The sequence below is a fragment of the Anas platyrhynchos genome, chromosome 20 (genome assembly GCF_047663525.1).
Source record: "Anas platyrhynchos isolate ZD024472 breed Pekin duck chromosome 20, IASCAAS_PekinDuck_T2T, whole genome shotgun sequence".
Classification (NCBI taxonomy): Eukaryota; Metazoa; Chordata; class Aves; order Anseriformes; family Anatidae; genus Anas; species Anas platyrhynchos.
In genome coordinates, this window is record NC_092606.1 from 11,242,062 (window position 1) to 11,269,556 (window position 27,495).

The 27,495-nt window shown below is 42.7% G+C and overlaps 3 protein-coding genes across 8 annotated transcripts in view; 2 read left to right on the plus strand and 1 right to left on the minus strand.

Moving 5' to 3' along the window:
* The window catches only part of LOC101801315 (myeloperoxidase), a 35,434-nt gene extending 33,971 nt beyond the window's left edge, over positions 1-1,463 (plus strand). Inside the window, exon 13 of the mRNA XM_072026238.1 lies at positions 1,353-1,463. The gene's annotated coding sequence lies outside the window, so the exon portion shown is untranslated. The remainder of the gene's footprint in view (positions 1-1,352) is intronic.
* Positions 1,133-9,751, plus strand: LOC101801127 (1-acyl-sn-glycerol-3-phosphate acyltransferase alpha). The gene is made up of 6 exons (XM_021269819.4): positions 1,133-1,471; positions 4,930-5,063; positions 5,503-5,678; positions 5,975-6,070; positions 6,571-6,643; positions 9,100-9,751. The coding sequence occupies exons 1-6, from the start codon at positions 1,287-1,289 to the stop codon at positions 9,243-9,245; spliced, it is 810 nt and encodes a 269-aa protein (XP_021125494.1). The 5' UTR covers positions 1,133-1,286; the 3' UTR covers positions 9,246-9,751.
* A 1,441-nt stretch (positions 9,752-11,192) lies between these two features.
* On the minus strand, positions 11,193-25,595 carry LOC101805061 (myeloperoxidase). 6 transcript variants are annotated; one of them, XM_013096102.5, is made up of 13 exons: positions 25,456-25,589; positions 24,756-24,849; positions 23,952-24,127; positions 22,087-22,204; positions 19,151-19,280; positions 18,310-18,510; positions 17,901-18,216; positions 16,567-16,727; positions 15,756-16,008; positions 14,261-14,431; positions 13,160-13,397; positions 12,452-12,669; positions 11,193-11,887 (listed from the first exon to the last, which is right to left on the minus strand). In XM_013096102.5, the coding sequence occupies exons 1-13, from the start codon at positions 25,550-25,552 to the stop codon at positions 11,868-11,870; spliced, it is 2,193 nt and encodes a 730-aa protein (XP_012951556.4). In that variant the 5' UTR covers positions 25,553-25,589; the 3' UTR covers positions 11,193-11,867. The 6 variants fall into 6 exon arrangements, with proteins under 6 accessions (XP_012951556.4, XP_021125491.4, XP_021125492.4 ...); XM_021269816.4 differs by having other exon boundaries at positions 11,193-12,669; positions 19,193-19,280; XM_021269817.4 differs by lacking the exon at positions 12,452-12,669.
* Between the last annotated feature and the right edge of the window lie 1,900 nt (positions 25,596-27,495).

Sequence of the window (27,495 nt, forward strand, 5' to 3'; positions counted from 1 at the left end):
AAACTCTTAGGTTTGGCTGCCTGTCCTGTGGTCACAGAAAACCTTGAGTATTCACTTATCTCCAGTTTTCCCACAAAAGATGGGAGGAGAAGAGGAGTCACTGGTTAAACCCAAGGAACAGGGAGCACAGCTGATGTCTTTCTTTATTGCCATTTCCTTCTTCATGAATTATTGCTGAGTCTTGCCCCTTTTACTATTCTTGGAGATTTGATTTTGTTCTTTAGGTTGTGGTTGAAAACTGATGTTGCTTTATGAGTCTTCCAAATGTTCTTTGAGAATCTGTAGATCTCGGTACCATTTGGAATTTAGTAATATTACTCCACTTAAGTGATAGCTGCTTGAGCAAGGCCTGTTGTGCAACTGATGAGACACAAAGCTTTTGTTTCTCAGCCTTGTCATTATGCTTGTGAAGATCCTCTTCATGCTGTGTTTTAGGAGCTAAAGTACTGCTGGAGCACTCCCACGTTCTACCTGTGATTTCCTGATTTACCTCTTACATATGGAGATGTTGTCTAAACATGTGCCTGACTCTGGCCATGAAAACATCTGGAGTAGCTTTGTTTGTTTTTTGTCTAGACAGGTGGCTTTTTTGTCACTTTTCCCCCTCTCTTTGAGAAACATCCAGTTGCTAAGTTTGGTGCCTCTAATGCCTGCATGTGTGGGCAAGGAATTGGCTGGTATGATCACTGTTTTTCTCTATCTCTCCTCCATAATATTGATTCCTGATTTCCTGACCTCTTGCAGTCAGCTCACTTGGTGAAGTTTGATGCTTGCACAGGGTGAGGCATTCTAGACAGCACAACAGCTGGGTACCTGTGCTGTCCAAAACATCACACTCCCTCCTGTTAAAGATTTCTTAAGTTCTTATGCACAGAGCTTGACACAAATGAATGCTTCTGTTAAAGATCCCTGCCCATGAAGGGGAACCCCCGTCTCTCTCTCCAAACAGTCGTTGCTCTACCAGTTGAGAGCCCCACCAGATCATTCACATACACAGGCTTGCTATTGCATGTTTGCCTCTGCTTGCCAGCCAGCTCCTACACACAGTGTTGCCACAGCTCCCTTGCTAAACCGGCTTTCCATGGTTACTTTAACTCCAAGATTCAGCCTTGCTGAAGATCTCCCAAATCTCGTTCCAGTGCAGTGCCACCCACATGTAGCTGAACAAGGCTGTGCCACCCACATGTAGCTGAACATGTAGCTAAACTCTGCTCTGCAGCATTGGATGCTAGTTACTCATTTACTGTTCCGGGCAACACTCCTCTGGTTAACACTGGGCTGAAAGGATGGAGCTACTGCTTCTTCGCTACCCATTTACTTTTCTGCTCATTGCATTTCTAATTCTTTACCAGATGTATCCTGCGTTCAGATTCTTTTGCAAGATGTGCTTCTATAAGCTGTGGGTCTTCACCATAAGCCTTCTGGTTATTACCGCCAGTATTCCTCGTGGACGTAACTGTGAAAACATGAAGTAAGTTGGCTTGGGCTTCTTTCCGCTCTGGGCATTGATGCAGTCAACTCTCTGTTTTGGAGAGTCCTGGGAACTGTGCTGCAGTGGGGAGGAATTAGTTTTATATTGATGTGCGGTATTACATAGTTCTGCAATTGAGAGAATGGAGGCAGTTTTGGGGATTTTACTTGATAGAAAGAATAATTAATGATGAGGAAGGAAAGGATGTAAAAGGTGATGAATTTGACAAACCATGTAATACCAACAAACCGAATATAACGCACAGGTAAAGTAACCTGCTTTTTTTCAGTAAACCACTCCTAACTGGTCTTCAGAGCTGTTTCCTGCCTCCCTGTGGGTGGTCATTCCCCTTCTAAGCTGTGTTGAGAAATCTTCTGAGGTACTCTTCTCTTTTTCTCCCCACTACTTTATTCTCAGCCAGTGCCCACATTACCACGGTGCACTGCTGGCATGCACCTTTGAGTTGTCACTGATGTCTGGAGAAGAGTTGAGTTGTCACTGATGTTCTGGAGAAGAGGAGGCTCAGGGGCGACCTTATCGCTCTCTACAGGTACCTTAAAGGAGGCTGTAGTGAGGTGGGGGTTGGCCTGTTCTCCCACGTGCCTGCTGACAGGAAGAGGGGGAATGGGCTAAAGTTGCGCCAGGGGAGTTTTAGGTTAGATGTTAGGAAGAGCTTCTTTACTGAAAGGGTTGTTAGGCACTGGAACAGGCTGCCCAGGGAGGTGGTGGAGTCACCATCCCTGGAAGTCTTCAAAAGACGTTTAGATGTAGAGCTTAGGGATATGGTTTAGTGGGGACTGTTAGCGTTAGGTTAGAGGTTGGACTCGATGATCTTGAGGTCTCTTCCAACCTAGAAATTCTGTGATTCTGTGATTCTGTGATGTCCCCATCACTGAAATCGCCCAGGTCTGTCAGTCTCTGAGCTTCTGCCCTCACTGCCCATTCTGTCTCCCCATCCATTTCTGCCTTTGCAATGAGCCACGGGGCTGTGCAGCTGGGTGTACTTGTGTGAGCTGTGACTTGCAGCAGCACATGTTAATGGACAGCTTCTTAGGGCATGGGGTAAGTGGGAGCTAGAAGCCAACTGCTACACAGCAGCACTAGCACTTTGTAACCCCTAAAAGTGCTCCAGGGAAAGGATTCACTACTTCAGAAGGTGTATGTTGCAGTGCAAGTTCCCAGCTTTTCATTTTAAGAAATTTTCTTGACTTTTGTGCCTGACTTTGATCTTTATTTTTTCCATTGTCTGTGCAAGTTGCAGTCTGTGATCCAGTGACAAAATCACCTCTCTTCCCACCATCTGGGAAATAGCAGTGTCAGATGCACAAAATTTTTACTGCTGCCCATATTCAAGATTAAGCAATGTGGACAGGGGAGTAGAGTATAAACAGGTGCACTGTGAATTTGGGCAGCTGGAAATGTGGTCACTGAGGATAAGGATAAGGCTGAGGTTCTCAATGACTTCTTTACATCTGTCTTTAATAGTCAGATCAGTTATCCTCAGGGTACTTTACTCCCTGACCTGGACGTCCCCTGTGATTCAGGTAGAGAATCCCCCCTCCCGTGATCCAGGAAGAGACAGTTAGAGACCTGGTTAGATAGTTAGTTAGAGACTTAAATTCCTCCATCTGGAATGTCACAAGTCCATGGGACCAGATGAGCTCCACCCCTGGGTGCTGAGGAAGCTGGTGGAGGTGATTGCCAAGCTGCTTTCCACCATCTATCAGCATTCCTGGTTCTCTGGATAGGTCCCAGAGGATTGGAAGCTTGCCGATGTGAGTCCCACAAGAAGGGCCATAAGAAGGACACAGGGAAATACAAACCTGTCAACCTGTCCAGGGAAAGTTATGGAGCAAATCATCTGGAGTGAGATCACACGGCACTTGCGTGGCATCCAGGGGATCAGGCCCAGCCAGCACAGGTTCATGAAAGGCAGGTCGTATTTTTCCAACCTCATCTCCTTCTATGACCACGTGACCAGACTGGTAGATGAGGGAAGGGCTGTTGATGTAGTCTACTTAGACTTCAGCAAAGCCTTTGACATGGTCTCCCACAGTACTGTCCTGGTGAAACTGCCTGCCCATGGCCTGGACAGGTATACTCTCCTCTGGGTAAAGAATTGGCTGGAGGACTGTGTCCCTCCAGGTAGTGGTTAATGGAGTTAAGTCCAGCTGGCATCCCATTACAAGTGGTGTCCCCCAGGGGTTGGTACTGGGGCCTATCTTGTTTAATATCTTTATTGATGACCTAGATGAGCAGATTGAGTGTACCCTCAGTAAATTTGCAGATGACACCAAGCTGGGAGGTAGTGTCAATCTCCCTGAGGGTATGGTGGCCCTTCAGAGGGATCTGGATAGGCTGGGCTGCTGTGCCAACAGGATGAGGTTTATCAAGGCCAAGTGCCAGGTCCTGCGCTTTGGCCACAATAACCCCATGCAACCCTATAGGCTTGGGCAGAGTGGCTAGAAGACTGTGAAGAGTAAAGGGACCTGGAAGTGTTGATCAGTGCTCGGCTGAACAGGAGTCAACAGTGTGCCCAGGTGTCCAAGAAGGCCAATGGCATCCTGGCCTGTATTAGAAATAGTATAGCCAGCAGAAGCAGGGAGGGGATTATCCTCCTGTACTCAGCTTTGGTGAGGCCGCACCTCAAGTACTGTGTTCAGTTTTGAGCCCCTCACTACAAGAAAGACATCGAGACCCTGAAGCATGTCCAGGGAAGGGCAACAAAACTGGTGAGGGATCTGGAGCACAAGTCTTATGAGGAACAGCTGAGGGAGCTGGGACTGTTTAGTCTGGAGGAGGCTCAGGGGAGACCTCATTGCGCTCTACAACTTCCTGAAGGAAGGTTATGATGAGGAGGGGGTCGGCCTCTTCTCTCAGATAACTAATGACAGGATTCAAGGAAATGGCCACAAGTTGCACCTGGGGAGATTGAGATTAGATATCAGGAAAAACCTTTTCTCTCAAAGAGTGGTCAGGCACTGGAACAGCTTGCCCAGGGAGGTGGTGGAGTCACCGTCCCTCCTGGTGTTCAAGAAGTTCCTGGACAAGGTGCTAAGAGATATGATTTAGTAGCTTGGTGGGTAGTATTGGTGATAGGAGAACGGTTGGACTAGATGGTCTTGTAGGTCCTTTCCAACGTTGTGTTTCTATGATTCTATGATTAACTGATATTTGGCTGATCCATGGAATTTCTGTAGCTGGAGTTGCTGGGCCATTGGTCTAAACTGTCCTGAAGAAAACCTACCAGGTGTATTTGTCTTCTCTAATGAGAGTTGAGGAGCCATACTAGTAGTTCTTCTCCAAGACAGACAATAATGGATCAAATCTTGGACTGTGGAGAAACAGGCTACTCTCCAGGAGTAGTCTGTAAGATGGGCTAGCATGGAAGATTGTTTTTTTGGCCCCTTTACTCAATTTTAGCTTTTCTTTATCTCACATCTGCTTCCCTTTTCCAGGTTTTTGAGCATGTCATTTCTGCCACTCAAATACATCTTCGGTATCAAGATAGTGGTGAAGGGCAAGGAGAACCTCAGGACCAAGAAGCCTTTTGTACTAGTGTTGAATCACCAGACCTCCCTTGACATTATGGGTATGTGGAGAACCTGATCCTGTCTTCTGCTCCTGGTTCCACTGCTCTTGAAGGGATGGTATTTATGATATCCCTAATACCACAGACAGAAGGGCAGGAGTGGCTGCTACACAGTCCATCCCAGCTAGCCTCAAGGCAGTCTGTGTTCCAGGGCATTAGAGCACAACAGTCATTTTCAAGCTAAAGCAGCTTCATCCTTTGCAACAGAATTGGGATGAGAACATCAGCTGATCTTATTCAATAGCCCTGCTCTAAGTGGGTGGTTGATCTGGAGACCCTCAGAATCCCTTTTCCAACATGCTTATGACCCTGTGAGGTTGGGTTGGAGCTGCAGAAGCTGTAGGTATGGCATTTCCCAGAGCAGAGGGCTGTAGGCCAGAGGCTGGAGGGAATGTCAGTGTAGAATAACACTTGTTCTGTCCTTGTTCTTCCCTTCCAGTGATGATGGAGATACTGCCAAGTCGCTGTGTGGCCATTGCAAAGAAGGAAATACTATACATGGGCACTTTTGGCCTAGCATGCTGGCTTGCAGGAATCATTTTCATTGACCGCAAGAAGAGGGAAGAGTCTATCGCTACTTTGACAGAGGTGGCACACTCCATGCACAAAGACAATGTGAGTGGGGAAGACCCTTTGGTGGGGAGCAGGAGGCATTTTGAGCCACTGGAAAATGTGAACCTTGATGTATGTGGAAGGTGATCTTGGTCTCTGGACTAGGCGCAGAACAGAACAAAGAGCTCCTCTGGTGGGTTAATTATATTTTGTGGCCAGAAAGTGCTTGAAGTGGAGGAAGTGCATGTCTCTTCATGGCACCAGGAGCAGACAGATCAGTCCCAGGACAGTATGCCTGTGCAGCGGTTTTGAATAGCAACTCGAGATCCCTTCATCTCAATGTCTTCTCCCTCCTGCAGTTCCGTGTCTTGATCTTCCCTGAGGGAACTCGCAATCATAGTGGCTCCATGTTGCCCTTCAAACGTGGGGCCTTCCAGCTGGCTGTGAAAGCCCAGGTGAGACCCACCTTCTTCCTGCCACTGGGGATGTAGTTTGCCTACCATGGTCCACCAACAAGCAGGACTACAAGGCTCCTGGTCCCTGACTTCCCTTTGGATTGAGCACCCATCCAGGAGCCCAGCAGGAGCCTGCAGGTGGCACAGGAGGGAGACATTTCTGGGACAGGTAGAAAACCTTAGTGACTCTGCCTGGGAAAAAAAGTGGGGGAACCTTGACAAAAGCACTGGACCTTCCAGGAGAGTTCCTGCTGAACAGGCCTGTATTTGGCAATCCAGCCACTGTTGGCCTAAATAAAGAGAATAAAAAATAAAAACCAACAGTGCAGACACTGGGTAATATGGTTAAATGATTGAAATATCCCTTTTAGTGTCTACTATGAAGCTAACTGGGATAGTTATCAGCAAAGTATGTGGTTCATCTGAAAACACCATTTCCTTCTTGGGTGAGGAACAGAGAAATTTGCAGTTTCACTTACTGTAGACTGCTTCCCCTCCAGGTTCCCATTATTCCTGTGGTGATCTCATCCTACAATGACTTCTACAGCCAGAAGGAGAAGAGATTCACTCCAGGTGAGGATTACTTGGGGCAAAAAGCAGGCTGGCAGCTTGTGTGGGCTCAGTCCTTGGAGGGAGCCAGGAGGTGGGTGGGCAGAGAACCACATGCAGTGTGGGGATTGCAGCTGGACAAAGGCAGTTTCTTTCTTTTCAGGAGGAGAGGGAGTGGAATACTTCAGGAAATACTCATCTGTTTGCTTTCTCAGAGCTTGTCCAATGAGGGAACCTGGAGAAGCAGCAGAGTCCTAGGGCAGATCCTGCCCTGGCTCCACTGCTGTCCTTGGATCTACAGGTGCATGGAAAGCTGGGGAGCAAAAGCAAACACAGGTCTCAGAAAAAGTTATGCAGACTCCTATTTCCTCTCATTTACCCTGTTCTTTCACACGTTTCATACATTTATGATGACAAAATTTCTGCTTGTCACCGTTATACAATTTCACAGGGAAAAAAAGATGAGTCTTCATCTTTTTAATGGGTCAAAAAAATGGGTCTAGGTTTCAAAAGGAAAATGTGGACAAAAATCTTTCAAGTTCCTGCAGAGAAAAACAGCCTAACGTGTTCTTCCCTGGCATCTACCCCAAAATGGGCTTCTGGCACTTCCTACCCTCTCCCAGGCTGGTCTCAAGCCCTGTTCTTTCCTAAGGGGAGGATTTGCAGCTGAAATTCTCATTCCTGTCATCATTTGTACTTTGAGGTAGTCATTCCCTTGAAGGCAGACATCTGGAAGAGAGAGATAAACACTGAATTATCTGTTTCTATTCAGCTTTCAACTACTGGATTTATTCTTTCTCTGTTGGCCACACACAAGAGCTTTTCAGTAGTGGAAGCATTCCCCCACGTGGGAGTTAAGATAGGAGGATGAGCAGCGATTTCAGATGTATACCCTGCTCTGCTAGCCTGCTCCTTGCACTCCCTCTCTATGACATCCTTGCTTAGCTGGGCAATCAAGATGAAGCACTTCCATGGGAAATAAGAGGAAGATGCAGTGGGGAGGGACCTCTTTGTTAGATTAACCTTTTACTTCACTCAAGACCATCTCCAAAGATGAGTTTGCTCTGTGCCTTATCCAGCCAAATTTGGTGTAACTCCAAGAAAGCAGATTCCACAACCTTCTCAAACATTTCAGAAAAGACTATTTGCAGTTGTATGTACATTTACCTTTATAATAACCCCCCCAAAACCTGGGAGTTTGTGGTTAGCTGGGATTTTTTGTGACCTCTAAGCACTCTTCAGGGTCAGTCATTTCCAAATTGCTGTTGAATAGAAAGGACTTTCACATCTGAAGAAAGGACCACAGAGTGCTTTTCCTGTACCTCTCTGCTTTTCCCATCTGGAAGTTTTGCCAGGGCTGATTCTGAAGATGTGCTACACATGCCCAAGATTTCTGCATGTTGAGCAGGCTGATCACCAGGCCAGGACAGTTCTCCATGTCCCCAGTGGCTCTGGGCATGCTGATGGACTTCTGGAAGGTCCAGCTGGTGTCCAGTGTCTGCACATTGAAGTTGTCTATCATGCATGGAGCAAGTGGGGTGTTGCTGGGGTTATACCCCAGCAGCAGCACTTCTAGCACCACCTTGTCATCATTCAGCTTTTTCTGCAACACCAAGAGAAGTGTAGTAGACTCCTGAGATACAAGGCCTAGCTTTGCATTTAATGTGTTTTGTGGGTATATGTGCAGGCAGGGAGCATGCCCTCTTCTTTTGGGAAGCTATTCTCTGTGCTTTTGTTTCATTTTCCTTGCATGGCTCTGCCAGCAATACTCCTGGATCCTATTTCCTAGCACGCATATAAAGGCATGAAAAAGAAGTTAAAAGTAATACGGACACTCCCCAGATCTTTAGGTGATTGTCTGTGCAGGCAGTGTCTTGTCTCCACTGTCCAGAACAAGGGCGACTGGGTGCAAGAACAGAAGAGCATCATGACAATTCCCCTGTATATCCTTCCTGTTTACACCATTTCATTGCTAAGGCACTTCCTGAGACACATCTTGGCAAACCAAGTTTTTCTGGGCATGGTTCCTCTCATAACTAAGTGCGTTTTGGTAAAGAAAGACTCTTCTGAATTCATTATACATAGGCCAGAGCATGTCCAGTTTGGATGTGTTGTATTACAGACCTCTCATTCTCTTTACCCTGATCCAGACAGACTCTGAGGTCTAGGGCCAGGACTTGTGGGTGACCTCTTCCCACTGTGAAATCTTATATTCCACTTGTTTTTTTTGCATTGGATATAAATGAGTGTCCATGACTGATGGTCTCTCTGCATGGGAAGAATCTTGTTTGGGCTTTTGCTGCGTGCATCTGGAATATAACTAGGTTGCTATACAGCTGTTTTGGTGTGAAAGAACACATTTCCCTTAATTTTTGTCATGTCTTTTGATTTGCACCAATCCCTCTGCCATAGCTTCTCTTGCTCTCCCATACCACTCATATATTTCATTCCCCTCTGACCCTTCTGTCTTACTCTTCCAGGGAAAATCACCATCCAGATCCTGCCAGAAGTCAAGACTCTTGGTCAAGGCCCAGAAGATGTTCCCAAGCTCACTGAGCAGGTCCGTGATTCCATGATCACCACCTATCAGGGGATATCAGGAATGACGAATGGGTCTTCACATTAGTGATCCAGGAACCACAAAAAGGTCTGGAAACAGAAACAACCATGACTGCAACACTGATACACCAGAGACAGGCCAAATGTCCACAGAGGAAGAAAAACTTTTACATAGAAGTAGTGAAATGGTTGTGTTCCTTTCAGAGAACTGTGCTGCCTCAGCTCTGTGGACAGACACATAATGGATAACAGGACAATTCTTCGTAATCATAACCCTGAGAACATCTCTCTGGCTGGACCCCAGACAGAGCTAGACCTTTCCTGTGATCATCTCTGTGTGCTTATGATTACCTTTTCCTGTTCAAAACCAACAAGGTGGAGGCATTTATCCCTGAACCTATGGCCATCCTGCCTGGGTGTCTTGGGGTTAGAAGGTTACCACGATCCCCTGGCAAGAACATGCAGGGGAAAGCACTGTCTCCTACCATGGGGAGGACTTGGGAGTTACCTCTGCCACAAGAGGTGGAAGCCAACACAGTTTATTATAGGGGAATTAAAGACCAACGCATTCTTTATGTGTGTCTGCAGGGGTCAGTGTTTTCTGTTTTTTTTTGTGTGTGTGTGTTTCTTTTTCTTTTCTTTTCTTTTCTTTTCTTTTCTTTTCTTTTCTTTTCTTTTCTTTTCTTTTCTTTTCTTTTCTTTTCTTTTCTTTTCTTTTCTTTTCTTTTCTTTTCAATTTTCCTCTTTCTCTTTCTTTCTCTCTTTCTCTCTTTCTTTTTCCCTCCCTCCCTCCCTCGGCCTGCCTATTAAGCAAAGTAAGAATTTGCACTCAGTAGATGGGCAAACCTTGAAAGTGTGAAGGGAATGTGCCCAGGGGACTCAGAGGCAAACAGCAGAAAGGTATTGCTTGACACCCTTACCATAACATGATAATCTTGTGATTTTGAATACAACACGTATTTTTCAATCCAAGTACACTCTGGAAGCTGCAGCTGCTCCCAGAATGAATTTTCTGAATACTTCCTAGTTTTTCTCTGTCTTCTCCATCTCCTCAACACAATTTCTGTGGCAGGTTAGGGAGAATAGAGCACCAGTAGACATCAAATTATCAAATATCATTTTTTAAAAAAAAAAAAAAAAAGCTTGTGTTTCAGGCACTGAAGTTCATTTTTACCATTGGCTGTTTGTGATTGAAAAAGGAAAAGTGTTTTGTGTTTGTATATGGGCCAGCCTGGTAGCCATGGTCTGGAAGAGACGCAGCTCTACAAGACCCCCAAGGAGTCCTATGAGCAAGGACCTGAGAAGTGTCTGGGTCTCTGTTGCTGTAAAAGACCTGGATCTGGTCTATGCTGCCTAGGAAACCTGGCCAGGTGAGTCCTGGGGACCATGGGGAACAGCCACCTCTGGTAGGACTGCATTTATTTGGCTTGCCTGGCATCTTGGCCTCCTCTGCCCAAGGGCATCACTGCCTTACCCTGTTCCCAGCATGCTGGGTGCTCATGAAGCAGCATGGTCCACATGCTCAATCACACACCTGGCAACTATCAGTGTGAAGCGTGGGGCACTCTGGGCTGAGACACACATACCTGCACACCCACTAGGCAAAGCCTGCATGCAGTTGCTGTAGCCATGGAAATTTACAAGCATCTCCTTCATCAGTCCTTGCCAGAGAGGTACCTGATCCACCCAGAAACTTCAGGCATGATTCCACCTTAAACTGCTGCCTTCACGCTCCCATTCCCCTCTTTCCCTCCTGGTTGTGCCAAGGAGAGATGGAAACTTAACATAATTTTTGTATGTTTGGTATTTACTGATTTAATACAGTCTTGGGAGTGATCATTTTACCAGATGATTAATTTTTAGCCCTAACGTTTGTGGTTTACATACCAGTCAATTTACAGTTTGTTTGTTTTTTGTTTTTTTTTGTGCTGATAAGTTTAGCTATGAACCATAGTCAAAGAATATTTTGGGACAGATATTTGACATACCAGAATGGATGCCAAATGCAGATGAGTGCATTTAATGTATTTTATTAATGCTCAACACAAACACATCTTCACAATGGAGTTAAGTAAAAGTTGTCTCTAGGCTTCAGGATGCAGCTGCCATTCTCCAGCATCTTCCAAGAGTGAAATCTCACTGCTAACTAGAAACAGCCCTTCTCCTCCCCCTCCAAGCTACACTCTTTAGCAAAACAAGGAGATAAGTAACATTGGGATAAAGATTTTACGTTACATGCACTTGCTAGATTCTGAGCAGATACAAAGGATAAGGAATTTGATTTAGAAGGCTAAATTACTACTTCTGTAACTAAGAGATCATAAATAAGGACAATGTTTGAAACCTGTTTCATGCAAGCACCTTGGCTTCTAGATTTCCCTCCCCTTCAGGATGGGAAGCAGAAAATTTCTTCTTTGATTGTGCTTTTAAACATTCAGAAAACAAAAGGCACCTAACTGAATCTTGTAAACCTCGGAAAATTTTTAAGGCAATAGGTGATAAAATGTCACTACTTTATCTGAATAATTTAATTACAGAAAGCTTTTACAAAAGAATGAGAAAAAATACAGTACAGCAAATAAAACAGTGGTCTCAGTCTTGAGCTTCTCTCTGGGAAAACACATGCCAGATGCTCAGTACAGCAGTTAGTTGAACATGACATATAGGCAGTATGCACAGCTTAGTGCCGTCAAAAGAAGTTTCCAGTACCTGTTGGAAGAGCAAGATTAGAAGCTATAAATGAAGCAGAAAAGGCTACTGAATAGCAGAAAGTCTTTGCTGGACACAGTATTCCTCTCCACATTTTTATTTGATAGTGTAACTTAAAATACTGTAATTCCTCGGGGAAGGCAAGAGGAAAATAGGGGCTTAGACCAGCAGAGTAAGAGTTTGAAGCAGTTTGGATAATTCTGATTGATTTCTTCATAGACACGTCCCTATGAAGAAAGACTCCAGATATCTTGGAATAAATTATCTGACTTGGAATGTTTCCTAGAGAAGGACACATTCACAGGGGCCAAAACAGACTGGACTGTCAGGGATTTTCCATCAAGTTGAAGAGGAAGAATTAGGCTGCTAAGGAGTGGATTATGAGAAAAGTAGGCTAACAGCTTGTGCGCTTCCTGTTGTGTCTGAGTGGGGCTGAATGGATGGACATACTATATTCTGGGGGCAGGATCACTATGATGACCATAATTCTTTTATTTCTTTAGGTGCAGGAGAGCGTAGATCAGATTTAGTATTTTCGAGAGACAAGGGAAGTCCCCTGAGTACCTTTCCTGCCACTCTCAGGTTCATCTTTCCAGGCTGAGAGATTGAGCATATCAATCTCATGGCAGTCAACGAAGTTCTCAGGATAAGTGTTGGCTTGGAACATGTCCTGGGGTAACTTTTTGATATGAGTATTATCACAGATCACCTTCGACAGAGAGACTTTTTTCAGTGCATGTAACTGCTGCAGAGTGAAAACTCCTGGTTTCTCCCACCAGAATCTGCAATGATATTTACAGAAGCAGCTTATAGTCTCCTTCAAGGCACTCGATGCTGTTTACTTCCCAAAATGGAAATCTGGCCAAGATGAATCCCAGTTCAGATCCACCTTAATTCATCAGGCCATAGGCACAACACTTTGGAAAGAGGTGTCTCCAGGTGTGACTTCTGCCACACTCATCTGCTGGTACACAGCATCACCAGGTTGCTGGGACACAGTGACTGATCCTCCTCCCTTCTGTACGTTGAGAGCAAATGTCACCTCAAGCAGAGTCTGCTGCAGATCACCCATGGCCTGGAGCTGGTGCTCCTCAGACACGTGGGTCTGTATGGCTGGGCTGTAAGAAAGAACCCTTTGACAACTAGGGCTAAAATCAAGGTGTGAGTCCTTCTGGGAGCACTCAGTGATGTGTTAGAGATGGGCTGGATCAGTGCAAGGCATAAAATGTAACCATTTTTCCCCATAATAAATGCCATGGGAGAGCCACCTACCTGTCTCCGTCACGCAGGTTCCTGAACTGGGTGCCAATGATGCAGGCCAGGAGGGGCCCGACTCTACCCTGGGGAATGAAGGGCTCTGCAATTGCACCAATCCAAAGGTCAATATTGTCTGGTGTCCCATACAAGTCCATGTACTTCTTGGCCAATTTGGAGTTGCCTAGCACCTCAGAGAGTTCCTCTACACTTTGAGGCTGGGAGAGCCCACAGAAGCGCCTCCAGGCATTGTAACCTGCAAAAGCAGAAGCTGGTCAGGACCCATGTCTCCCCACTATCTGCTTATGCTCAGAAGCTAAACAGACCCCTGAGGTCATGAGCAACATCTGCTTCTTCACATGGCATTAAAGGACTTGGAAGACATTCTTACCTAGGTAGAGACAGTCACAACAGATGTTCTCAAAAGTTGTTTTTATATGCACATACTAACATTTTGGGTTTACTTTACACATGACTACCAGATCAGCCCATCCTGTCACTTAGAGCCACCTGGTACTGAGGGTGAATGCACCAGTTCTTGCAGGAGGCAAAATGCCTATGATCAAAATTGTAGGAAAGACATTTTGTTGTGCTTATCCCAAAAACACCAATTCCTCTGCAGCACCTGGAGGCAATCATCCCCATGGGTAAAAACCACTTCTGCTCAGAGTTGTGGGTTGTTTGAAGACATAAAACGAGTCTTGATGGGCAAAGAACAGATGGTCTGTCCAGCTTAGATGAAAATTGAACTTTGTCACTTGGGTCTGTACCTTCTGTACACCACACGCTTTCTTGGCAATACACCACTGCTTCTTCCACCCTTTAATACATTATTCCAACTATCATCTTTGCTCTCCAGGTCCCTTGTCCTCTTCTTACTTCCTCAGAGAAAAATCTGTATAATAGACTCTTCTTCCCTGAGTCTGTCTATCCTTTCTTCCACCTCAAATCAAAGTACTTTTTTTTTTCTTGTGTGTGTGTGTGTGTTTTTTTTTGTTTGTTTGTTTGTTTGTTTTCCCCCATTGGTTTGGAAAAAGCTTGGTACATTCATGAAGCTGATATAAACAACAAAGAAAAAGGAATTTTATTCACAGGATCTGTGGACTTGTGTCTCCTTACCTGGAAGGCCATGGTCTCTTCCCCGCTGCAAATTCAGGGCTGCTAGATCCAGACCCATTACAGCAGTCTGTTCAAAAAGGTGGTTCTGGAGCTCCTCAACAAGCAGTTGATTCTGTTTCATTAGTTTTGCTTGATCAACAACCATGCCTCGTATCAGAGGGTCAATGCCACCTGCATTCATTGCAAATCAGGAAAGGACTTATCTTTTTACCAAGTTCCAGCTTTGATAGGCCCTTCTATGCAGCTGAAACAGTGCTGCATTAGATCATTTTTCTACTCTGAGCAGTGTAGTTCCACAATTCCATCTCAGCATATGCTAATGCCTATGTACATATCTGCAAAGGCCAGCTGATAAGGCCCCCCTTCAGCAACCAGATTCCCTATCCCTTCCTGTCCCTCAACCTTCCTTTCTTCAACCTTAAATGAACTTGTTGCCAACCGGTACCCCCAGGTCCCCTTCTGCAGACCTGCTCCTTAGGCAGTCAGTCCCCAACACACACTGATGTACGGGGTTCCATCCAAAGTTTTGTTCTGCAATTTACTTTGTTTAGAATTAGCTATCAACTGAGAAATATTTACTGGAATATTAAATGAAAAAAAATAAAATCAATTCATGTCTGTTTGTCTGTCTTTTTCATAGGCATTAAGACAGAATTACAAAAATACAGTAAAACTGGCTGCATGCGTACATTTTGGTATATTTTCCATAATTAGTGAGATAATTCATTTTGGAGGAGACATTTGTCTTCCTTGGAAAGATTCATGCCTGCAGACATTAGCTGTATAAGAGCTGGATTCCATAACTCTCTTTAGAGTCATAAAGAGACCACTAGAAAGCAATTATCCTGTCTTAGCTCAGTTGGATTGATGTGTCACCCTCTGGCAATGCCTACCAACTACAGGGGGTTATAAAAAAAACAAAACTTGCTTAGTCTGGCCTAAATTTTGTTTGACTGATTTTTGGCACTGTGAATCTTGTGCCTCCCAGAACAGCATGAGCAACTACAGTATTTGAGTGAAGGCACAGTGCTCACACTGTCAGGTCTCACTGAGATGATAGGCAGACGGCCACCTGAGATGCAGATTTGATCTGTTACATATTCTGGTTATTTACTGGCATGTTCAGAATATGAATGCAATGATGTAGTGGGTGCTCAATAACATTCAATGACTAGAGTATTACAACATGTAATTTTGGGCAGAGCTCCTTCCCCTGGGTACAGTACAGGTTCAATGTTCTTGTGATATGTTTGGAGACAGTTCTGCAGGACTGTTCTGATGTGCCACATCTGGCAGACCACATTTGTCTTCAGCCCCTTGGGTAGACATGTCATGAGCAACTTTCAAGCTCAATGGCACTATAATTTGTGTTAAAAATTAAGTAAATGGAGCTAGAGCAGTTTTTGGAGTCTAGGCTTGTGTCTAACCACTGTACCTCCACCTGAGTGCCTACTTCAGGACCAGATCAAGACTGCTGGCTGCCCTATGTTCTTACCTTCTGTTATAATTCTCCAAGAAGCACAAAATGTCAAATGAAGAGGGACATGGGAAAGTTGACTCATAGGCTGAAAACTGTCATCTAAACGGGATACAAAAGGCTGTACTGAGGTATGACCAAATCGGAAAGCCAAAGAGAAAACATTTGATACCGTAGGATTCATAGTCTCATTGTAACCACTGTACGAGGGTATCCACCTGTTAGTCTCCTCTCCAAGCACAAGTGGAAGATAATCCCTGTATGTTATTATCTGAAAAAGGTATAAAAGCAGAGCAAATGGTCAGCAGCTGTAGCAGAAATGCCATCAATGTCAAAGAGAACGTGGAATCTCAGTGAACACAGAATCTTAGACCAGTGACAGAGACATTGTAAGATATTCAGGGAAGAGAGAGAGAGAGAGAAAAACAAAAAAACAAAACAAACAAAAAAAAAAAGCTGTAGCAATAATATGAGTCTGGCAGGAGATGCTGAGGTAAAATAATTGATTAAAAAAAAAAAAAAGGCAGCAATGTTATTTGCATTAGAGAAAGGGGAGGAGGATTTTCTATGATTTCCATCCTGTTGTTACTACACAAGGTGACAAAGAACAGCTGAATCGAACATCTTCATATCTGCTAAAGAAAGTACACGTGGGTTTCACAAAACCTCTGGACATGCATGCTGTCTCAGGTGGACTGTGCTTATTCATGAGTTTTCAGCTCCCACAAATATCTCCATGAGTTATGCAAAGCACTATTTTTCCTCCCTTTACAGGAATAAAACCAATTTCTAAGGATGCAAGTGATAAACAGTGAGTAGAGGTTGGTACCTGAGTCATGGCAACTATGATCTTTCGACTCTCTTGGTAAAGCTTTTCACCATCCCAGTGAGGATTTAACTTCCCCAGCTTTGTAACCAGGCGATTGTGCTCTCTGAGGAAGACAGTGTGCAGAGCAGAAAGTCCCAGGTTTTCAGTTACGCGTTTGTCCCCTATAAATGAAAATATTTTAGAAAGTTTGTAAGCTGCTTTTTATTTCAACAGCAGATTTTGATGTTAAGACAGACAAGCAGCAACCAATAGTGCTACTGACAGTAATGCTTGTGGTCACACTTCCTCACACTCATGCCAGATATTTGTTTCCATCACAGACAATCCAGATCATTTATCCAAAAACCTTGGAGAGGGGGCTTTGGGCAATTTAAGCTAAATTGCACTTGTTCATGAAGTACCTGTAAACATATCGTTTTGTGAAAATCTAACATCTGTCTTCCTCTTGTACCTCAAGGCTTTTAACTATCTTCCTTTGTATCACTGTGAATGTTTGGTTTTGAAAAATCTCAGTTCACTCAAGTTGTGAACACCTCTGAGAGGCTTGTGAATGTGCTTTCAGCAGAGATGCTGGAGAGAAAACTGAGGAGATGTGGCAAAGTCCCTCAGGCAGCTTACAGAAGCACTGTGTCTCTCCTCATTCAGCAAGGGGATCTTCTCATGTGGAAGGAAAGTGACAATATTATGTAATGGGTACGTGTTATATTCTTATCATTACCTTTGAAAGCTTCACATTTCTAGTTTTTTTGTTTTGTTTTAATATTGTACTTATTCTGGACTACTTCCCATTTTAAATCATGACCTTTTGAGTCATTGGCTTGTTTAAAATTCAGACTGAAATTTCTAGATTTGTCTTCAGATATATGTTGGGATATTCTTAAATATTACAAATTTATATTGTAGTATGAAGGAGTTACTAATAGAATTTAAGAGCTTTTAATTTTTAGTACTTATTGAATTGAAAACTGGTGAATTCTAGGTAGGAGGGAAAAAGTCACTGGGAAATTTTAAACTGTTATTTATTCTATTGAAAAAAAATCTCCTACCTTTGAAAAAACTTTTGAAGGGGGTGGGGGAGGATTTGCTGTAACTCTTTCTGGAAATGAAAATAAAGTCACTTTTGTATTTAATTAAACAATTATTGTTTTGTTATTACTCTTTCTAAATTTAGGAGTGGTCTCTGTCTTTCACCTTATAAATTCACGTCTTGCAGCGCCTCATGCAAATATAAATAGACATGAGACAAGTGACCATAACAATCCTTTTTGGCTTTATGGACCATTAAAATATCACTGTTGCTCCCAGGAGAAAATTACTCCATGGATGTACCTTACCTGCTTTAAAACAGGGGATATTCATACTCTTGTTTGTGAGTACACAAATACTTTTTGTTTTGTTCTCAAAGGGCAAAAACTCCAACCCTGCATCAGTAAAGTTCTGGTTCACAGCCAACAAACCCATCCAGCTGGTCTGATTTCTAAGACTCTTTGCCACAGAGTCTTCGCTCCCATACACCATGCTGGCATCAATGAATGAGCTGACTGCATTGATCTGCTCGCGGGTAAATGTCCTGGAATTGCACACTGAAGCTGACTGGATGAACGGCATACAAGAATTTGATCTCAGCACCCGTGGGTCATCAGGGGGGAACTAAAGCAAACAAACATAAGCAATGCCTCAGAGAAAGTTGTGTGGCTTTTTTTATTATTAAGGTGGCATGGGATGGAACAAAATTCATGGTACCTTGATTGGGAAGCAAGGGGACTTGAAGGTACAGTTGGTCTCACAGTGAAGATTCAGGTTTGCTCCTGCACCACTGGAAGGGGATAAGTCTATATCATGGCTGATCCACTGGCCCCAGTGCATGAAGAAAAGAGAGAGCTCTTGATCCTGAGTAACGTTCTCATTGCCTGTTCGAGCAAGTTCATTGGACACTTTTCGAACCTGGAGAAAATCAAAATTAACGTGTGGACTATCTGTTCCAAGATGAATTTGCCTTTCAGCATAACACCTACCATGAGAACATGGCTAAGATGATCTTAGATACGTTCATAAGAGTTAATTATGGCTTTGAACAGCCCCATGCCATGTCTCAGTTGGACTAAAATTGATGTGATTATAGCCTCCAGCCCTTTTGCAGCACCATCTTAACTCCACAATCACTCAGCCAAGCCTCTCTTCATGGCAGGCTCGATGTGAGGTATGTGCACATACCCATAAAGACAAGATGGCTTAGGAACAGCCAAGCCTCCTTGCATGTATAAAAATCCTGTTGTATCTGTGCCCACCCTGGTGCTGTCTGCACCAAACCCGAAAATGCACACTTCTGAAAATATTTTGATGTTGCCCTGGCTTTGCTTAGTGAAGTACTTGCATCATTGTTTCTCATCTCTGTCTCTGACAAACACATGAGCCCATGCCACAACTTCATTTCAGAAAACAATCTCTAAGTTAGTACCTGATTTAGCAGCCAATTTACACTCTAGGTATTGTCATTGTTTCACTTCTGATGAAAGTGAATAACTTTCTGCTTCCTGAGGGCAACATTCACTACTATTACTCAGACAAGAGTAACTGTTCTCACCAGTGGGAGTGGAAATCCATTGTAAAGCTTTCCTTCACTTACTCCTCTGGGAACAGACACTCCATCTTCATATGCTGCTGGGAGCCAGCGAACAAATGCATGGTTGGAGGCCCCAAAATGAGAATGCTTTCTGGAACATCACAAGAAGAAATGCAAACACTGGTATTATTTCATAGATAATTTAATTATTTCAGGCATGTAGACAAATGCTTTCCAGGCCTTTAATCCATGTCTGATTATTCCAGTAACAAAGGTGATAGCCAGAAAACACTGAGAAGTAAACAATACCAAGATTATGACTGTGGATTATTATTATAAATTCCAAATAAAATTAATATAATGTCATGAGGCGTCTTTTCTTCTTTTTTTTTTTTTTAAGTTTATTTATTAAAGTTTATCTAAATAAACTTTTTTAAAAAATAAGATTCCTCATGACATTAAATTAATTTTATTTGGAATTTATATCTCTCTAGCACCTTGGTCACACAAAATCACAGTCTCACAGTAAGGCCATCATCAATTATCAGGGTGGCTATGCTTTGTCCAGTTGAGGCTTGGAAGCCTCAAAGGATGAAGATCCTCCACCAAAGGATGAAGGTCCCTCACCTCAGTGGGGACCAGTCCCAAGGCTGCTCCTTCGGGAAGTTTTCCCCTTGTCCAGCATAAACAGCTCAAAGTGCTATCTGCAGTTATAGTAAGTATATTTTCCCACATTAATTAGAAGAATTTGACTCCATTGTTTGGTAACTACACTTCAAATAGCTGATGCAGATACTAGATCTGCTTTTGGCCTCCTCCTAGCCAAACTACAGAAGCCTAGCTTCCTTCACTCCTTCTCATAGGCCATGTGCTCTAGGCCCCTGATATTCCTGAAAGTCCTCTGCTAAATCCTCACTAGTTTGTTTTGCATCCCTCATGAATTATGGACTATCCAAAACTGGACCCTCTATCTGCACGTCATGTTCCTCCTCCTCCTTCTATAATCCAATATGTCATGGGCCCTATTTGCAGTACAAATGAATAGTTGCAAGGTGAGAGCATTCTTAAACTTATCTGTGTGCCTACCAGTTTTGAAGACAGGTTTCCTCAGCTGACTTGGCACAATAAGAGTTAATCCTGGTTGTGACTTGAAACACTAAAAGCAAATTCCTTGTAGGGAACTATGAACCATCAGATTTTTTCCCCAAACAGCTTTTGAAATCACTCAGTCAATAAACTCAAGGTTAGCTTCAGTTAACTAGGCAATCTTGAAAGGGAGTAGGTTATACATTTCTACACTATTCTATAACTGCGTTATCAATAACATTAGTAAAACTTGTTCAGAAGAACAATAATACTGGTTGAGCTAATGATCTGTGACTCTAGGGACACAGTAAAACAGGCTATTTTGAGGAAGATAGTTACTGAATATCAGCTTATGCGCATCAACTGTCTGTGTATAAACTTTTAAATCAATAAACATGGGGTAATACCTGTCTATACTGAAGAAGAGGTAGTATACCCAGAATTCACACCAATGTGCTGTGAAATTAGAGCATGCCCTAGAACAAATGCCACACCATAGCTGAAGCAATTATAAAATAAATAAATTAGTACAGACCCCATTACCTCCACAGCTTGTTTCGATTGCTATTATTGTCCTTACAGGAAATTTTTGCAGAGTATTCAAGCACTATCTCATGGTGTGCATCTCAAGCTGAGCAAGATCCATTTTAAATGATCTTTATAAAACACAGAGTGCCTTTGTTACTGAGTATCTTGTTATCTCACTGGATTAGGAAGCCAGAAGACAACCCTACTGTGAGCCTAAGAAACAGCATGGGCATAGCTGCTCTTTGGGTGCTGAAGCCTCTGTGGATGGAGCTAAAGTACAGATTAACCATAATGCCAGCACTGAGTGTGAGCTCCCCACACAGGTCATATAGAGCTGTGATGTGCAATCACATCTGGGGTCTGGAGTTATATAAAGATCTGTGTTATATAAAGATCATTTAAAATGGATCTTGCTCAGCTTGAGATCAGGCAGCAAATCTGTGGCAGACCAGGACAGTATGCTTTGCTTTCCAAGTATCAGGCTAGAAATTTTCTGCTCATCAAAAATCCCAACCAACCAAAAACAAACAAACAAAAAGCTATCAAGGAGAAACAAACCAAAGTATGATCCCAGGTTTGAACCAGGAAGTAACAATGCCCAGAAAAGTGAAAAACTCTTTTTTTTTCCAGCTTAAAGGATCGTGCTATGCGGAGCTAAAAAGCCAAGAATGAAAGTCTTTTGATGCATAAGAATGGGAAGCAAATAAGAGTATGTACTTGGATAGCCACAGATATGCTGAGAGTTATAAAGATGCGTTTATACAAACCAGGCACTAAAATTAGTCTCATGTGCCATAATTCTTACTGGAGTATAACAAACAAGGATTATTTATATTCACAGGACCCATGAGACCTATGTTTTTAAAAATATTATTTAGGTACTATGTCCAAGAAATCTGAAGTTAAAAATTTTTATAATCGATGCTCATCAGGTTCAAAACTTGGAGTCTCCCTAAGGCTGGGAAAATCAATATTACTAGTATTACAAAGGAAGAAGGGGAGGTTTTCTGGGACCTCAAACAGAGAGAGTGGTAGGATTCCATAGTCCCCAAATATTCTTTCCTCAACTTTTGACCTTCTGCACCGCAGGAATTCCTTTCCTTCAGCCAAAGCAATGTATGGAGAGCAGTGGACTTATATGCAAAATTTTCAAGACATATCTTTTTTCCTGCCAGGTATAAATAGAAATGAAACATCTGATACTGGCATCATTAAAAAATAATAATAATATTTTTTTAAAAAAAGACATTTCACTCTTCTTGCCCTTTTGAAAGGTACACAAATGGCTTTAAGACTTCTAACCAAGTCAATGCATAAACTCCTTGCCCACACACAAATCCTACCTGTTGTTACACTCTCCAGTAATGGTCCGGTAAATATCATCCTCTGGGCATTTAATAGAATGATAGTCACAGCCAGTTTCTCTGGAAATCATCTCCTTCTGTTTTGTGTCTAGGAGGTCTGCAAAAGAAACCATGCAAAATAACATTCACTCTTATTGTATCTTTTTGGTATTCTAAGTTAATGCTTGAAATTTCTGTATCCCTAGTAAGGTCAGCATCCACTGCACCAACATCAAATGTTATTTAAAACTTCCTCTGATTTAAACTGTATTCCACAAGAAGAATGCATTTTCTGCCATTCTGTTACCAATATCTGCCTACTTCATCTCTCAGCAACACAAGAATCTTGGCATGGGAAACAGTGGGTCTATGCCGAAAATGTCAGCAACTAACGCCCACCAGATAACACTTCTTCTCAGGGATTTAAACTTGTACAATGGCTTTAACAAGCTCAGTGAATTTTCTCTGAAGATGAATCACAAATGGAGAAGGTTCATGCACTGACTTTTGGTGTCTAGAGTTGACAGCTTTCCTGAAGTTACTTAGGGGTAGTTACATTGAAGTTCAGCTCATGATTCATCTGACCAAATGCAGGTCTTCACTTATCCCTGTTCTATTACAGATATTTATCACATGGCATTTATTGGCCTAAGAACACATATGCAAAAAGTTGCTGGGTACCAGCTGATATGCAGTAACTGGTTTCCTCATAATAACTTCTGCCTCTCTGTGCCACAGACCATTAGCTCATCCAGAATTACTCTGCTCTTACTAAGTCTAGTAACTACAAAAAAAAAAAAAAAATGAAGAGGAGATGTGAGATACTATGAGAATAGTGGTAACGCTGTGAGGCTTAGCAAGAAGGGATGACACCAGAGCTCAGCACTAGTGAAGTTGTCTTAAACAAGAACTTCTTTGCACCAGCAAATTGTCAGCATCAGCTTGATGGTGGGCACGTTGCAGCTGCCAATTACCTGGCATTGCAGCCTGTGCTTTAGCAGCTGTGCTCAGCTCAAAGACTCCAGATGGCTGGTTCACACTCCTCAGCTGTGACACAATGTACCTCCAACATCAGCAAGGTCACATGACAATTGTTTTATTTGTTCTAGGAATTAATCCATTGGGAATAAAACAAGGAATACAGTCAGGACCACTGCAATAATTTGAAGAGCCCCGTTTGGTTGATATCTCAGAAACATTCAGGCAGAATAGATGAGAAATTGCTCATCTGTGTGTTCTTTATATTCTCTAGCACAGGCAGGGCTGGGTTGACTAGAGGCACGCTAGCTGTGATCTGAGTCAGGACTGTGGAAATATAACAGCTGTGTTTCCATTGTTAATTTGATCCCTAAAACCTTTTGTCATCTCTGGGCAAGGAAAGCTGGGATGGCATGGAACAACTTTCCAGGAGATTTGGGGACCATCATCACCAGCAAAGTTTTATATTTGACTGGGAACAAAATCATGAGCGTGTAGATGTGCTTCTGTCCTTGGAGGCTAGAGTCTCCTGACACTCAGCATGGTTTGTCACAGATTTATTCTACTTATTCTTAACAACCTTGTTACTACCCCCATTCACTCTAGGCTTTTTTTTTATTTAATCAAAGATATGAGTTGAAAGAGGCAGTGCCAAACTGATGATTAATACACCAGGTGGTCTGGGTCTGCCTCTGAACACACTTTATCTTTCCACTATTTACAGGGTCTGCTCACCCAGGACCATAAAGTCAAACAGAACCAGCTTTGCTTCTGTAGGGAAGGGCTTTATAACCAGTTGTTTGGATCACGGCAGAGCTGCTCTCTAATGTGCCTGCTGTGATAGCTTTTCTGCTGTTGGCAAGATATTTTGGACTAAACCACATTACCTGTAACATTGAATCTCCCCTTCCCAAGCAGCTGCAGCTTTCCTTTGAGGAGTTTCAAGGTAGTTTCCAAATAGTCAGCAGCACGGACTGCACATCTGGTTCTTCCTACAGGCTCCTTTAAGTGCTTCAGGAAATCCATGGGGCTGGCAACTTTTTCCTCTAGTTTTTGCTTTAAACTAAACAGGAAAGAGCCCCGTGAAGTGACGTCTTCTGCCCGGCAGGGCTGGTGTACTTAGTCATGACTGACTACTCATCAGGTTTGCATATCTCTATCTTAGGTAAATTTTGGAAAACAAGTCATTGTAATCCCTTTCAAGTTTGCTTTACATCCTTGTCACAATGAGTCTTGTTAAACTATATGAAAAGCTAGAAAAAAAATCTGTGGAAAACTGAGTTATTCAGTCACTGGATAAAACTTTACATTTAGGATGCCCTAATATATATTCTGTGAACAGAAACCGTCTTGGATATGCTGTTTCTGTTCCTGGCCCCAGGAATCTTTTGTAGAAAAAGGGACTCGTCCCCAAAACAGCCTGCTGCCTGGAACTGGCTTTCGGGGACAATACAAATGGTATAAACCAGTTCCTGGTTTTTGACTCCCTTTAACTTTGGTGACACAGAAACATCATGCTCATACCACTAGACACCAGATCCAGCCAGACTGAGGAAAAGGACCTCTTCAACTATAACAGGGAGAGTCCTTAGATAAAGGTGTCTCCTTAATAGACACGCACTGGAGAGAAGAACAAATATTTCCTCTTATTGCCTTATAATGTTGAAGCTGTTGTGCAAAAAAAGACTCACCTTTTTCGGGCACGTAAGTATGCTGAATCCACCAGCTGCCTGGCTTCATTTATGGTGCTCAGGAGAGATGAGTCTGATAGCGCTTCCAAGTGCTCTACTCAAAAAGCAGAAATTGAGGATACTTTGATACTTTGTAGTGCACACCAGGAGCTACACATCCCACTCTATCTCTGGGTGCTGGGGCATGTTGACTCACTTTACTTGCAATTCTCACTATGTTTTTAGCACTACTTTGACAGATTTGTCTGTTCCTCCTGTTCACCTGCTTTGCCCCATTACTAAGGTCATGAAAGTTATAGGACAGTAAGTGACTATAAAGTGATAGCTTATTATCCATGTCATACTTGACTCTGTTGGCTTTGGGACATCTTTAGAGAGTTAATTTTCACCCTTCTTTTTGAAGTTATTCTTCCCCTTAAGAAGGGACATTCACTTAAGATATAACATGGAAGAAGCCAAATATATGGTCTGTGACCAGTTTTACTGTCATAAAATGATACTCACGCCCTTGGAAGACCCAACAAGACAAGCTTCTTAGGCATTGATTTCATTGTCAGTGGGCAAATTTGAAGGGTATTTCAAACTTATATTGGAGCTATGACTAACTAGGAAATCAGACTGACTGAGTTTTGACTCAAATGGCCCATAAAACATCACATTTTTTCAAGCACAATATCAGCAGGAGGAAAAACAAACTTACGATTTAATGAGGAGTCCAATGGCCCAACTAAGCAGAAGGTGATGATTACTCCTTGCAGAGTTACTATCAGTTTTATGCCTAGAGAGAAACAAAACATAATAATTCTCAGTTCACATAAATGAATGGGCAGAGCTTCCCTGAACCATCAGAAGGGATTGACAGGCCTTGTTTGGTTGGAGTATTTCTTTCAGGACCCAGGAATAAAATACAGAACCCCTCTGATCAGGTTTGTAGGTGGGATTCTGACTTGCAAAGACAGTAGCTGCAGGTCTTGGTGGGACACAAGGCTGTACCTGTGATGTAGGACATTTAATAAATTGCACTGAGTAATTGCCAAGGAGATAGCAAAATACAGTTCAACCTTCAGTGACAAGGGTTGTCAGGAAAGCGTATTAGAAGAGGACAGTGTCCCACTGTACGGAGATTGGGAGGGTCCATTGCAGGTGGCTGGTGTGAAGGAGACTCCATAAATTCATGGTCAGCCTGCCCTCTCTTCCCCTTCTCAGTCTTGTTACTGATGAGGAGGCAAATCTAGCACTGGTCCTCCAGACTTTATATATACAGTAGCAGAATGACTTCCTTGGAAGGAATTACTTAACAAAAAGGTTGTAATTATGTATATATATAAAGCCATTTAGTCAATATTTTAACAGTTTAGAACAGGAAATGAAGATAAAATTTGGAGGAACTGGTGAAATTCTCATCATGAGCCAGGCTATTTGTATTTGCAGCCCAGGGAAATTCTTCACAGGGATTGACAGCTGCTTATTCCTTGCAGTCTTTTACTGCCATGTATTGCTACGTGAGGGAGGAAAACCCCTTTTTCTCACTTCTCAAAATATATGTATTTTAGGTATGCTGAGAGAAGTAAGTAGAGACACCAGCTCCTAATGCTCTACTCTGTGTCCTCATCTCCTTGGGCTCAGTTAAGGAATGCATCGATACCCACACCAGAAATACCAAACTGGTTAAATACAGACTTAAGATTAAAAAGCACTGATCTTACCTTCCATCTCTGCAGAGTTCAAAAGACTGGGAAACTAGCCAGTCATTTATAACATCTGCAGCAGGGCAGAAATCAGCTGGGTCTGACCTGGGTGTGGCCAAAAAGGGAGAACTTGGGACCAGGTTGAGCCAAGAGGAAATATCTGCTGGTTTACTTTCCTGAATTAAGAAAGGTGTACACACCTCTATCCCTTTTTGGTAAATGTGTACTTCCTTTTTGAAAAAATAAAAATAAAAATAAAATAAAAATAATAATAATAAAAAAAAAAAAAACAGTAAAAAAGGAAAAAGAGTAAAGGCACACATTTCTTTTCTGCAAGGTGAAAGGGAACATCTTAATTTTATGAAGGTAGAAGATAATGGTGGAATTTGCCTTCTTTTTCCCTTTTGGTTGACATGTCTGCTGGTTTGGAAAGCCAGAGATGTGTCTTTTTGCCAACATGTGTTTGCAGAGTATGCAAAGGTCAAAATAAGCACGTCTGCCTGGTGGACCGGTGGGCTTGCATGCAGTTTCTCTGTGTGTGCCCTGTATTTTCAGAATATGTGCTATGAACTGCTGACCATAAGTGTGCAGAAGAAGGCTGCATGCATTTGTCATAGCACTATACAAAACCATAAGCAGTAACCAGCCATCAGAATCTGTAGATTTGGCAGGAGTGAAGACATGATATTTATAAAAAATAAAAAAATAAAAAAAGATTGCAACCTTATTTTAAAGTGACATAGTTGAGTAAGTGCCATTTCAGGTACTTGCCAAAATTTGTATCAAGGAAAACCAAAGTTGTATCCCATTTCAAATTGCTTAATAACTTTATTAGTATAATTAAAAACTTGTCAGATCATCAATGATTTGGAAATTAAAATAAAATCTGTGTTCATAATTGTGGATGAAAAACACTGGACAAAGAACAAGGCAGTTGCACAGAACAAGGTGGATCGGTAGGAAAAAGGGCTGCACTTCAGTGGGCAAACAGGAAGGTAGAAGCAAGAATTTACTTCTTTGAACATCAGTCAGGATTATTTCAAAAGACAATG

Coding starts and splice junctions, on each gene's coding strand:
- LOC101805061 (XM_021269814.4), bottom strand. CDS start 25,552: ATGTTTTGTTTCTCTCTAGGCATAAAACTGATAGTAACTCTGCAAGGA. Junction 18,511..19,150: donor ATGGATTTCCACTCCCACTG/GTGAGAACAGTT, acceptor GATTTTCTCCAG/GTTCGAAAAGTGTCCAATGA. Junction 16,728..17,900: donor TATCCCCTGTTTTAAAGCAG/GTAAGGTACATC, acceptor TTTCATTTATAG/GGGACAAACGCGTAACTGAA.
- LOC101801127 (XM_021269819.4), top strand. CDS start 1,287: ATGGAGCTACTGCTTCTTCGCTACCCATTTACTTTTCTGCTCATTGCA. Junction 5,064..5,502: donor GACCTCCCTTGACATTATGG/GTATGTGGAGAA, acceptor CTTCCCTTCCAG/TGATGATGGAGATACTGCCA. Junction 6,071..6,570: donor AGCTGGCTGTGAAAGCCCAG/GTGAGACCCACC, acceptor CTTCCCCTCCAG/GTTCCCATTATTCCTGTGGT.